The sequence below is a fragment of the Hordeum vulgare genome, chromosome 2H (assembly GCF_904849725.1).
Source record: "Hordeum vulgare subsp. vulgare chromosome 2H, MorexV3_pseudomolecules_assembly, whole genome shotgun sequence".
NCBI lineage: Eukaryota > Viridiplantae > Streptophyta > Magnoliopsida > Poales > Poaceae > Hordeum > Hordeum vulgare.
In genome coordinates, this window is record NC_058519.1 from 192,268,458 (window position 1) to 192,281,851 (window position 13,394).

Sequence of the window (13,394 nt, forward strand, 5' to 3'; positions counted from 1 at the left end):
CAGTACGACTCGACGTCCTTACTCTACTCGTCTCGCCACAGCCGCAGGCGCCAACATCAGTGGAATCGATGGTGCGAAGCATGACAGCATTGGAACACAAGACCTGATCTGCGTGGGCGTGGCTCTCAGGCAGTAGCAAAACTTGTCACTTGTCAGTGTAGTAGTACAAAACACAGGCACACAGCACAAACGTCAAGGGTAAAGCCAACTGCTTGTCTCAGCCATCAAAACAAACATATTTTAGATCGCCGCACCAGTCGACAGATCCACCATACCATACACTTCATCTTGTAGAATACCCACAAAAAAGACTTGCAGACATTTGATGGGTACTGCCGTAGCTCTAACTGCACCATTTGTCAGGAGCAGGACTGTGCCTGTCATGCCACACGCCGTAGCGGTTAAAATTAACAGACTTTGTTCCTACACATGGTATCGAAGTCGGCGGCAACCTGTTTGAAACATCACAACTTACACATGTTTGGGCACCAACATCATTAGCAATGCCGGTTCTCACCCCTGTACTATGATACTATCCATTTGTCTAGAGAGCATTACAACTCCGACACTTCCTTCCATCTGACAAGCTCGCATAGGACCTCGGAAGAAGATAGCAATCGCATATGTCCAGACGAGGTGATACTCACATTGTTCGCCCCAAGCTATTCAGACGACGTTTACTAGGCCAAAGGTCCTGCCCTCCGTACCCGAACGCGTTCGCCATTGAAATGGATGTACTTCCACTTCTTCAAGTATTTTTCAAGGACAGGCTTCTGCTTATCTTCCTGGCCTGAAGTTGCAAACGCTCGTCCGATCCTTCTTGTTGTATCCTCATCTGGACGCACGCCCAATTCCTCCATGTCAGCATATATCTGAAATTGGCAAGGAGGAAGAATTAGACTGAAGTCTCAACTTTGACCAACCAACTAGGCACCACTTAAATATGATTGATCATTAAAGCACAATGGACTATCTCGTGATTGATATCATTAGTCATTATTAACCTAACAGTCAACATATCTTATTTCCAGGTTATTAGGATCATCTAAAAAACTGGAATCTTTCAGTTTATAAGGCCTGCAATAACTATCGCCCTTGTTTATTGGCTCGCTCGCTTTGGGGCATTAGTTACAACTGCATTAATTTCTGCCTAATTTTGGTTCTCAATGTTGCTTTAATTAAAACAAGTCAATGCATGAAGGAGAGGGATGATTAATACGCCCTTCATTTCTTTTTACTCCGCATATTAGGTTTTTCATTAGTCAAATTTGTAAAGTTTGTTCAGATTTATATTTAAAAAAATCAATATGTATAATACTAAATAAACACAACATAAAATATATGCCATTATGGATCTATTGATATCAATTTGGTATTGTGAATGTTGGCACTTTTTCTATAAACTTGCTTAAACTTCAAAATGTTTGACTTAAGATAAACCTAATATGCGAAGGAAAAAAAACAGAGGGATTATGACATCCCATACTTAATTAGACCTTCCTTGGTTACATTTTTAGATGAGCCGAATAAACTGAAAAGGAGTGAGCATGGATTATACCAAACGCAAGTAGTTTGAGATGAACCACACAATCAAGACTTTAAGACTACAGTAAATGATTCTCAAAACGAAGCAAATGTGTTCAAACGTCAAGGTTGCCCAAATCTACAAGATAAGCAGAAAGAAGTCAAATTTAACCTCCAAAACTTTGTCCGGAAGATGGCACGTGTTGTAAATCTGGATCATCCGAGAGAACAACTTCTTGGGCACTGAGCGTGTATAAGTTTGTAAGATAGTATTCCAAATTGACTCAGCCTCGTCTACTCTTCCATCCATAGAAAGAGCCAACAGCAGTGTATCGTAGGTTGTCCATGTCAGCACCTGACCTTTACTCATCAGCCACTTGGTTACCTGTGAAACCATTAAAAATTGAGAGGTAAGTTAGAAAATGAGCTTGCTAAACTTTGTTTTTGCAAATTACTGCGATTTAGACAGGCTGCCAACTAATTAATTTAGTCCATAATAAGTTACCTGGATAATCTGTAGCCATTTTCTTCGTTTTTTCAACATTTCCAAAGCTTTTGCTGCTGCTATAATAGGAAATTCAGGCTCAAAAGCAGTCCACCTATCCAATGCACCATAAACAGCTTCTTTTTCATTCGGTAGTTTTGAAACCTAAGAGAGATGGTTCCATAAACTGATTTGAGCACACATCAGTTTTTAAGCCCAATAATATCATTGCTACAAAAAAAGATGCTTACAAATAAGAGCAATGCTAAGAGAAAATAAAATGCCAAAGAGATCGCTTTGTCAAACTGATTTCACACATTCAGCATGGAAAGGTGAAAACATCATGTTCGAGTGGCGTTATATCTTACAGTATTAACAAGACAAAGAGCCTTCTTCCCTGACCCAGCCGAATCTTTTCTGATCCACAAACGGTGGTCCTTGTTTGGCTTCTTTGACACCCTATGACCAAAAAAAATGTAATTTAATTTGCTAACTAGTGAAGAGCATCTCAGAACACATATCATAATCGTGTAGCAGTTACTGCAAGCTAGAGGACCCACATAAATCCAAACAATCAAACAAGCTGTATTCTAATATAAAATGACCTGCAGAAAATCTTCCCTGGGAGACTCCCTCTAGAGCTCTTATTTTAGCTTTGACTGTTCTGCAGTTGTGCCTTTTTTGTATATACACATCAAGTGCTCTTAAATTCATCTCTAAAGATAAGAATGTATGATCGATGTATTATTTCTATATGGTATCAGAGTGGTCGATGTTCATGTCTCTCTGGACTAGCTCTATTCTCCTATAGTTGAACATACTTGCTAGTTCAAGTGAGAAAATCTCTCTCTTTATACCATACTAGAGATCCAACTTATACTCAACATCTGAATTTTATGAAGGCAGGCACGAGTTCCATGCATGTTCAGTTACCATCTGGTAGTTAACCATTCAGCAAAGCAGGGAGTGTAAGGATGGTATGGCTCATAGTAGTATTCTACATCATTGTAAACAACTTGGGCCATCCTGCTATCCATATCGTACAACATAAATTTCTTTTCCACCTCATCTATGAAGAAAATCCAATCACAGTCCGGACGGCTAGCGATCAATGTATAGGGCTCATCGTCTTCCTGAACATGCCTTCCTAACAGTTCCGAAAGGTTTGCAGTATGCTTCAGGGTCCAGTCTCCACTAGCATCCTCAAGAAACCAAGCTGAGAGTAGGCAACCATTATCAGTATAGTTATCTATCTGCGCAACGTGCAAGCGTCTCCGAGACTGCCTGATGCAACCCTGATCGTGGTGCGGCCTCGAGATTTTCCGCCAACTCTTTCGACCCGTGTCCACCGTGACAACGGAAGAATCATCTGTGATCAAATGCAGAGTGCCATTCATAAATAGAGAAATTGGATCCTTGTAGTCATCCACCCTTAGTTTCTTGAGGCCACCCACTTTGCTTTGAAGTCCATGTTTTGGTTTCCGACAAGTATATCTCCACTGCAGTTAGTTCACCAGCATTACTGCGATCCTGCAGGATAACAAAGACCACAAAGCAGGAGGGATCAGCAGGGTCGAAGCCAAGAAGAATGGTGTACCGTGGGTGCAGCTCCTCGGTGTGAAGCAACACGACCAAATCCTCAGTAGCCAGACTGCACACGACGTAATCCACGTCCGATGGACATGGCGGGGACATGAAGCACTCGCAGAGGAGGGAGAGATGGATCGACCAGGGGCCGACGGTCTGAACTGCCACATGGGAAACTGAGAAAATGCACGTCGCGGAGGTCAGTGAAGCCGCGGGCCGCAGCAGAAAAGCTGAAGAGGGTCTGCGGGGACCGCCCAGTGGCGGAGCCACAGGAGGGGGGGGGGGGGGCAGCGGGGGCCAGACCCCCCCTATCGATCAACCCCCCTCAAGGATACTCAGCGGGGACTAGCCTTGAATTCACATGGATATGTTGTTGTATGATTATTGCTAATTAGTATCAGGCCATTAGCATTTTTTAGGGGACCTGGTCATTAGCAAATACGGAGGCCTGACTTCTACGTATCTAGTTTTGACTAGCCCAAACCCAAAATTGATAGCCCACTCTACAATTGGGTCGTTCTCTTGGTCTGCATGTATTTACTTGTCGATTGGTGTTGCTCAAAAAAATAAAACTTACAGATTGGACCAATAGGGCATTGACCCAATACATCGCTTTGCCCTCCGTTTGCTCGACTCCATCCTGGATCGTTTCCGCCGCTGCTGCCGCGGAGCTAGGGCTTCATCGAGCAGCAGACCTGTCGCATCAGCATCAGCAACGATCTGACTTACGAAGGATTCCGCGTGCCGATATGAGTCAACCTTGCACAACTCCACATGCTGATATACTAATTGGCAAACATCTCCCCCTCTGGGCTCTCACAGCACTGCTTGTGGGTTTCTCTAATCTCAACCTAAGGTATGCTACATAGATATTAATTTTATATTTGGATTATACAAACTACTAGTTAGAATCAATTACAAATGATATATCAGTTCTTTTAGAACCTAGAAGTCTAGAATTGCATAAAGCTGAATAAGAAGAGACCATCAATAACAAACGATTGGATTTTTTTAACCACTCACCCTACTGATGAGAATGCAGAGCCACATGTATCTGTTGTAGGAGTGAAATCACTACAAAGCTTCACATTTGATGGTTTGATGGACCTCTTGTGCCTAGTTATACATCTAAGCTAATAAAAATGTAGCTATTAGTTTCAATGTAATTGCAAAATAAATATTGTTATTGTTTGTTTGATATCAACACTGTATTAAGAATTGATATAGTTGGTGCTGCATTTTTTGCACGTGCATTGTCCTCTTCGCCCCCCCTATGTTCAAATCCTGGCTCCGCCCCTGGGACCGCCTAAGGACGCCAGGGTCGGAGCAGAGGGTGCGCCATGACGGCGACACGCATCGGAAGCGGCAGAGGGAACGGTAAGGCACCCACGCCAGGATCTCCATGAGGAGCTCGCCGCCGGCCGGGACATCTCTTCCATCCCATCCCGGGCTGGCGGCGGCACGCGTGGCAAAATTTAGGGATGAGAGACAGAGTTGTTTTCTGGTGTTTTCTCTAACAAGACTCACTTGTTATATTTAGTAAAAAAATATTATCCAAACTTCAATATAATCCCTTATTGTATTTATTGGATTTTATTACCCTAGGTACAGATCTTACTCGTCGATGGAGATTAAGCATTGCAGTCCCACATAAATATTAACAAAAGGGATGGCACACTACGATGAGCCCTTTTTTTTCTTTTTCTTTTTCTTTTTCTTTTAGGTCTCTTAGGTTCGCAGGAATTTCAAAATACGGTAATAGAAAGAAAAAGTAAGATTAGAGTAGCCTGGTCACTTGAATTCTATAGGATGAGCAAATCACATGAATTTGGATTGGAGAGTGTTCGATGCCACGGGGAAAACAAAAAAAGTTTAAGTGGAGGCTAGATTTTATTTGTGGAATGTAGTACAAATGATTGTTTCGAAAACAAAAACAAAACTAGGAGATTCAGTCATACGAATCAAAAATCAACATAAGAAAGAATTCTAAGAATTTAAGCCTTAAATTCTTTATGATATTCTTTGAATAAAAGGAGCCCTTCCTGTGTGCTGACAGTCAGCGTGAGCTTGGAGACTCATTTGTGGCTAAGATTTGGCTCCTGATCTTCCTTTTTTTAAACTGATGTGGGTCCTGATCTGGTACAGAATGCGGCCCGAGATATGAACACTTGGTGAGGCTATGTGGTCACTGCATGCTGTCCCGGACAAACTGACACCAGCAAAGCTGTGTCACACACCAGTCCATGCACACCCATTGCAGCAGCTCAATGACCTACCCAATGAGCCCACAAACCATAGAGGGGAATCACTAAGCCCGAAGTCAGCCAACAACGCAAAGAAGAATGCCCTGAGGCCCACACCCAGCACCACCCCACATGCCAGCCACCGTGATGCTCCTAATAGCCTGAGCGTTGACCTATACATCGGCGCATAAACTTGTAGGAGATTGGCAAATCAAATGTGACCAGACACACTGATCTTGACATTCGTTGAATAAATCATCCTGTCTTCTCTCAATCTACTATCTAGCTTACTACTCCCTCCGTCCCAAAATAAGTGTCTCAACTTTATACTAGCTCTAGTACAAAGTTGTACTAAGCTCAAGACACTTATTGTAATTCTTCATTTGTTGTAGACTTCTATTTCAAGTGATCATCACTTCACTTCTCTATTTATTCAATGAATGATATGTTAAGTGCATGTTGTCTCATTATATTCTCTTATACAGCAACAAAAGAAGTTTTTCCTAATGTTCATCTGAACTAGCAGAATGATAATCCACTCTGATACCATTTTGACAAACAGAATGATATCAATCACACCCATCTTGCCATTAAATAGAGTGAGATACAACTCATGGACTTGACATGTGTTTATTAATAACAAAACATTGGCAATCCGGTACAGTTCAAGAAATGAAAGCAGCAAACATAAGTTACTCACTTGAGAGGTTTTCCCTTGACGTAGGACATTGCTTAGAGAGGAACGTGGCCATATAGAAGTTAGCTCTTCAACAACAATATCTTAGTTGTATGGCAAACCACGGTGTCCGCTTATTTTCCCATTCTACTACTCTTATAGTTCATCTTACGATGTTCTGGTAATTGAGTCATGTGACATAGATTTGCACCAATGTGGAAACATCCTGAAAGAAGATATTGGGGGTATAGCACATACCGATAGTTTGATGGGCGTGTGATACACGCTTGATTTTAGGATCAAACTCCATGACATTGTCTCGCCTAACAATGACGCATGTGAGGTCACAGAAGTTGGCTCCTTATAACACAAAATCAGCATGGGAAGAAACAACACTGAACTATCTGGCCACCTACACCTACATTCTATACTGTTATAGGGAGCTATGTTCTTGTTTCTCCCCTTTTCCCCTTGATGACCATGCTGAATTTTATGTTATATGGAGCCAACTTCCACGACCTGACAGACATCTTTGTTAGTCAACACAAAGTCATGGAGTTTGATCCTGAAATCGAGCGTGTACCTCAAGTCTGGCAAACCATTGGTGTGTGCTCTGCCGACAACTTCTTCTTTCAGGATGTTTCCACATTGGTGCACATGACCTAAAATATTACTAGAACATCGTAGGAGGACCTATAGGAATAGTAGCATGGGAAAATGAACAAATGTTATTTACTTCTGTTATTATCCTCTAGATATTTCCTCAAATGGAGTAAGCTCTTAGTCATACAATTAAAATATTTTTGGAGCTACCTTTTATGTGACAAGGTTTCCTACCTACGCAATGTCCTACATCAAGGGAAAATCACTCAAATGAGTGATTTATATCCGCGAACCTCATTTAATAGTAGAATTCCTGGATAGCATGGAAACGGCCTAACCGCTCACCTCCTAGACCAGAGTCCAGACCGACTGCAAGTGACAACTTAGAGGCGCACGACGCAGAAGGGACGCACAATCCAATCCACAATCATCAAATCCGATCTAACCGCGACACCGGCAGGCTGCAGCTATAGCCGTGCGTTCGACCCGACGAGCCGCTCACTACCCCCATCTCCGGAAGACCACGAGAACCAACAAAGAGAAGCTAGAGAAAACAGAGTATCCGCTTACAGCGCTCGGCTGCCGGTAGGGCGGCCACCTCCTCCTCCTCCTCCCCTCGTCGCACTCGCCACCGTTGGCGCCGCGAAGCGCGGCCCCAGGCGGAGCGCGAAGGAACACGCCGCCATTGCGCAACTAGCCCGCAGGCTATGGCTGGTAAACGGGTAGGATATGGAAAACGAGAACGCGATAATGCAGACAACTTTTAGATTTTTTAAAAAAAATAGTACGTATTTTTTACTAAATTCGAAAAGCAAAATCGAAAAAAAATCAAAACTAACACCCCGTCGGCCTCTGGTGGGCCGACGGGGGACTTGTCGGCTTGTGGGAGGCCGAAGAAGGCCCGTCGGACTGCGGGTGGCTGAAGAGCGAGCTGTCGGCGAGCGGTTGGCCGAAGTGGACCTGTCGGCCTACAGGAGTGTGGGTACCCTGAGTGGTAAGTCGAGATCGCCGTGCCCAGTGATCCCAAGGATCAATGTTCACTGAACACATATACTGAATAATAGAGTTTTACATCCATACATACCGTTTGATACAATAAATGACTTCTTCGGTCGAGTCTTACATACACAGGGCCTTAAAGGCCAAAGCACCAAACTAGACCAATAGCGGAATTATTGTTTGAAAGCGTGAATCCATGCCATCAGCCTTAACCTACATGCATTCTGACTGGGAGGCGTCCTAACTCGCAAGAACGTCACCGAGTTAATCTTCACTGTATCCTGTCTTTCACACCTGGTCAATGAAATAACCAGTGGCAAGCCAATGAATACTTTGAATGTACTCGCAAATAGTCCATGATACGAACAATGAAAGTGAAGGATAACAGTATCATGCATCTTTAGTGTAACTCATCCGGGTGGAATGATCATGTATATGCATCAGGTTAAAGAATTACTTTTGAAGAACAGGTTACAGATATCAACATATCTGCTAAGAGCTGAACCATCCGGGTTCACCCTATATGCCAAGTCATCGGACTTGTCATAACCTCAATGTATCAACTGAGGGTTAAACCATCCGGGTTCACCCTATATGCCAAGTCATCCGACTTGTCATAATCTCAATGTATCAACTGAGGGTTAAACCATCCGGGTTCACCCTTTATGCCAAGTCATCGGACTTGTCATAATCTCAATGTATCAACTGAGGGTTAAACCATCCGGGTTTACCCTTTATGCCAAGTCACCGAACTTGGTCATATTATTGATTATCATAACAACACATTTTTAACACGACACACACGCACTTTTGGTTTATGCGGAAACACTGGACGTAGTTTAAGCAGCACCACCCAACTGTCCTTGACCATGGACACGGCTATTCGAATAGTTTACACTCTGCAGAGGTAGTACGTCGGACCCACGAGAAACGGGAAACTTTCGTGTCATCCACGACTCGCGGTATATCACATATACCCAAGGTAAGTACCCGATCATCATCTTTCCCCTGACGATACTAGACAAAGAGGTCCACTCGATTGGTACCCAGCCCACATGTTGTACGTCTTACGAGCATCGACTCTGGACTGTATCAACCATGCAGGGACCAACGGTGTGCCTGGAACTCATAATAATGGCATAGTCGTCCTACATGGCACGACCCCATCACGAGAGTGACACCGATCACTCCCGCCACTAGTAATGTGGCTCTTTGCTAGTATCGACCAGAGTAATCAACAAAGCCCCGTCCCATAAAGGAGTATCGTGGTCGTACTGGTAAGGTTGGGACGCCGACACATCATAAATCTAATCCATTTCCGAAACCATACTCACACCAAAATCACCGGTGCATCACTTCACCAAAAGTGATCACCAACTCATCATCACCCTCGGGCATTAGTGCACCCGACGGGGTTTTCATAAACTCTTTATTTAACTCAACATTATGCTTGAGATAATATGCCTTAACATTACTTGTCAACATGGTAATAACATGACCCTCACGGGGTAGGGTCAAGCTCGATGCAATGATCTTACTTTACTAGTCAACATGACAGTAGCATGATCCTTGTAGATGGTAGGGTCAGCTCATCATGTTTGCGCTCCGAGGAGCCATATGAATATCATTACTATCAATGTCAGTGCTTCGAAGAAGCCTTCGGTACCATCACATCAATGATGAACCGGCATCGTGTTCACATGCAACGAAAATACTTGCTATTCTAGCATGCATCATTTTATATACTTAAGTCATGGCAAAAGGGCTGCTTGCCTTGCTCACGTAAGTCCTCGGGGTCTTCGAGGTCTTCTGCTCCATCCCCGAATACTCCGTGTACCGTCAACTATCGTGGGGGAACAACTATAGTAAGCCATATATCCAGCGGAATAAAAGTGTTCTATAAATAGAAGTTATATTTTTCTTGGACCTCTCTGGTCATAAGAAAAATACCTGAATCCTTGCCAAGGGGTTTGAATCATCAGGGGTGTCTAGATGGAAGGAAAGGAGGGATAGGTGACCTTTGAAGAGGTCAACAGAAAACATTCTGTTAAAAATGAGTGGAGGCACCCATTTAACAGAGAATGATTTTAGAAATATTTAGGAAGTGGTTTCACTGGATTTGGAGTTGAAATGAATTTACTAGGAATTTCTAATGTGGGATAAATAGCAATAGGGAGCTATTTATTATAAGCAACAGAATGAAGTTTGATAAAAATGTTGACCAAGGCTCTAAAAATGAAGAGTGATTTTAGAAGTCTCTGGAAGTTTGAATCACTCCATTTGGAGTTGAAATGGATCCTCTAGGAATTTGCAAAGGTGGTGATTTGTATGTCTAAATGGGCATTTAGATATTATTATCACAGGAAAGTATTTTGGAAAAAGTTGCAATGCCCAGATCTGGATAGAACAGGATTTTAGAAACCTGCAGAAATTTGAATCAATAAATTTGGAGTTTGTATGAATTTAAGGTGGAATTTACAAGATAGGACTAAAAAGGAAAAAGGGAAAGGCACTATCCCTCGGGCTAACAAGTGCGAGAGGCGGCAGATAAGCCAGTGGGCCGGCCTGCTGGCTTGGCCTGGCACACAGCGCCACGCAGGAGACGTATTCAGTGGAATATGCCTTTGGCTGGGAGGAGGCGCAAAGCGCCTGGGGCGTCTCCACTTATCTGGTGGGCCTCTGCCCTGGCTCCCTGACGAGGGGCCCCGCATGCAGGAGTTTCTCCTACCTCCAGCATGCGCAGAGAGGAGAAGCAGGAGCCCGAGGGCTCGCTGGCTCCCGATGCCCTGGCCACCTCCGGTGAGGTCCGGCTCCCCGACGGCTCGGGCGACCGCGCTGCGCCTACCCGGGGGTCTCATCCTGCAGGGGAACCGCGGAGAGAGGAGGCCTTGGCCGCGGTTCGAGGGCGGCGGCGGTATCCGAGGAGGTCGGCGCCCGACCATCTGGATGGATGGAAAGCAGGGGAAGATACCCCGGAGGGTCCACGGCGAGGGAGAGCTCGGTCCTTCCCGAGCATGGAGCAAGGGCCAGGAGAGGGCCAAAGCCATGGGGGCTACGCAGGGAAGAGCCAGCTGCGGGGAAGTCGTCTACCCCCTGGCTTCGGCCAACCACGAAGGGAGAGAGCTGAAGGCGCTGGGGAGGAGCTGCGGCGGCCTAGGGAGGCTCACTGGAGAGCCTAGGGGCGAGGAGAAACCCCCTGGGTTGGCTAGGCTCGCGCGGAGATTTTCGGGAGCTTCGGCCATGGCTATGGCAGGAGGAGGAGGAAGCGAGGGGAGGGAGTAGGGAGGATGAGAGGGCTCCAGGGAGAGAGGAGGAGGGCTTGGGGAGCTAGAGATGCTCGGGAAAGAAGAGATAAGGGGGAAGAGGAGCCGAGAGAGCTCGGAGCTCTCTGGTGCACCCAGGGCACGGCGGCCACGCGTCCCTGAGCCTTCTTGGAGCGTAGCTGATGGATGGAGGTGGTTTGAACGGTCAAGGGGAGCATTCTGGCGCGTTGGGGCATGCTGTCAAGGAGGTGACCGAGCTGCAGAAGGAGAAGAGGGTGCAGAGCACCATTACTGCACGCTAGAGTGGTGGTCACCATGGTCACCTGTGTCCTGGGGCACCCCTTGGCCAGGCCAAGGTGTCCACCGTGCAAGTCATGCTTGCCACGATGCACTGGTGAAGTCTGGACCAAGTTGGAGCTGTCTGGGTGGGGTTTTGACTGCTGCAAAGTCTATAATAGAAAACTTGGAGCTGATAAAAGTGGGTCTTAGGTGGGGATACTTGGAGGGAAATTATGTCTGGCAGTGTTAGGCATGGAAGGACTACTAGACTGCAAAGTTTCAGATCAAACAAAGGAGGATAGCTACTACTTGCTGTTCAAAGCCATGATTCAGCCAGAAATCTATTTGAAGAAGTGCTGCTCATTTTTCCTACATGAGCATGCCATCAATTGATTAGAAATGATGCATTGAGACACTAGAGAGGCTCTGGAAAGAATTGGGGGTGATAGCTTAAGCAAAAGAATGGAAAGTGAGGTAAAACAGTGCTGCCAAGGGTGAAAATGAGAGAAAGTTACAAAGGATCCTTCCCCAATAATTGACCAGTGGCCATGGGAAAGTTACTGGAGGTGAAATGTAACTAGGTGATGCTGTGGTAGAAAGTTGAGCTCAAGGAATAAAGTAGAGGGGGCAATAGAAGCCAAATTAGTGAGTGCACACAAGGTGTTTGATCTGCGGTTAGGCTACCAGATGGATTCCAATGGCTATGAAACTTAACAGGATCAAATAATAGATGAAAATAGGCTTGCACACCAAATTTGGGATTTGCTGGAGAAGTTTTCCAATGTAGACTTGAAAAACCCTAGAAAGGGGCAGAAATGGGTTTCTGCTTAGAACCCTATTCAAATAAATTCCCACAAATCCAATATTTGGTGTAGGGGCATTATTTGAGCATTAAGGCATGCACAAAAAGTTTGAGGTCAATTGGACAAACTTTATAATGTAAAGTTTGTCATAGTCAGAAATCAACACAGAGGGTTTTGAGGGTTTTAGGACAAGTTCCTCTATTCTCCTTGGTGTACCACTTGGTGTGGATGCCTCATTGGAGTACTGGAACATGTCCACCAAATTTGAGCACAATTGGAGACACTTCACAATGTAGAGTTGCTCAAATTTGATTCTGGACAGATAGGGTTTTAGAGGGATTAGGGGAGTCAAATCAACTTGGATTGAAATTAAACTTGGCAAGATCATCAAGAATATCATAGATGACATGCTAGAATTTTACTGGAATTTATTGAGAATATTTCTTATAGAAATATTCCAAAAGCTTGAAATAGGCAGGAATGGTTTTGGAGGGTTTTGCCCAATATTTTGAACATGACCATGTGTTGAAACTCATAAATATGGAATAAATATATCCACTTAGTTTCCCTAAATTTTCTTAAATATTTTGAAAGTAATAAAAATAACTTTCCTTCATAGGAGACCATTTCTGGCCTCACAGAAAGGCTTTTAAATAAAATAATAAAATAACTTTTAAAATAATAATATGGTGGTTTTTGAAATTCATTTTGATAATGGTTTTAAATAAAACAATTGGTGCAAAATAAACTCCCTAATTTGAGGACTTGTAGTACAAACCTCATCTTAGGGGTTTGAAAGTTTAATTCAGAGAAAAGCTTTTTGGTGAAAATACTATTTGGTAAAAATAGACATTTGTCCTAAACACATGGTATGATCATTAGGCAGGAGATCATGGGATGAGAAGATGATTAAGAGAATGGCAAGAATTAATG

General features: G+C 44.1%; 1 protein-coding gene across 1 annotated transcript; it reads right to left on the bottom strand.

Annotated features, from left to right (window-relative positions):
- Nucleotides 1–217: 217 nt before the first annotated feature.
- LOC123425795 (pentatricopeptide repeat-containing protein At4g18975, chloroplastic) lies at nucleotides 218–7,844 on the bottom strand. The gene is made up of 5 exons (XM_045109532.1): nucleotides 7,688–7,844; nucleotides 2,377–2,467; nucleotides 2,030–2,173; nucleotides 1,697–1,909; nucleotides 218–872 (listed from the first exon to the last, which is right to left on the bottom strand). The coding sequence occupies exons 1-5, from the start codon at nucleotides 7,801–7,803 to the stop codon at nucleotides 681–683; spliced, it is 756 nt and encodes a 251-aa protein (XP_044965467.1). The 5' UTR covers nucleotides 7,804–7,844; the 3' UTR covers nucleotides 218–680.
- Between the last annotated feature and the right edge of the window lie 5,550 nt (nucleotides 7,845–13,394).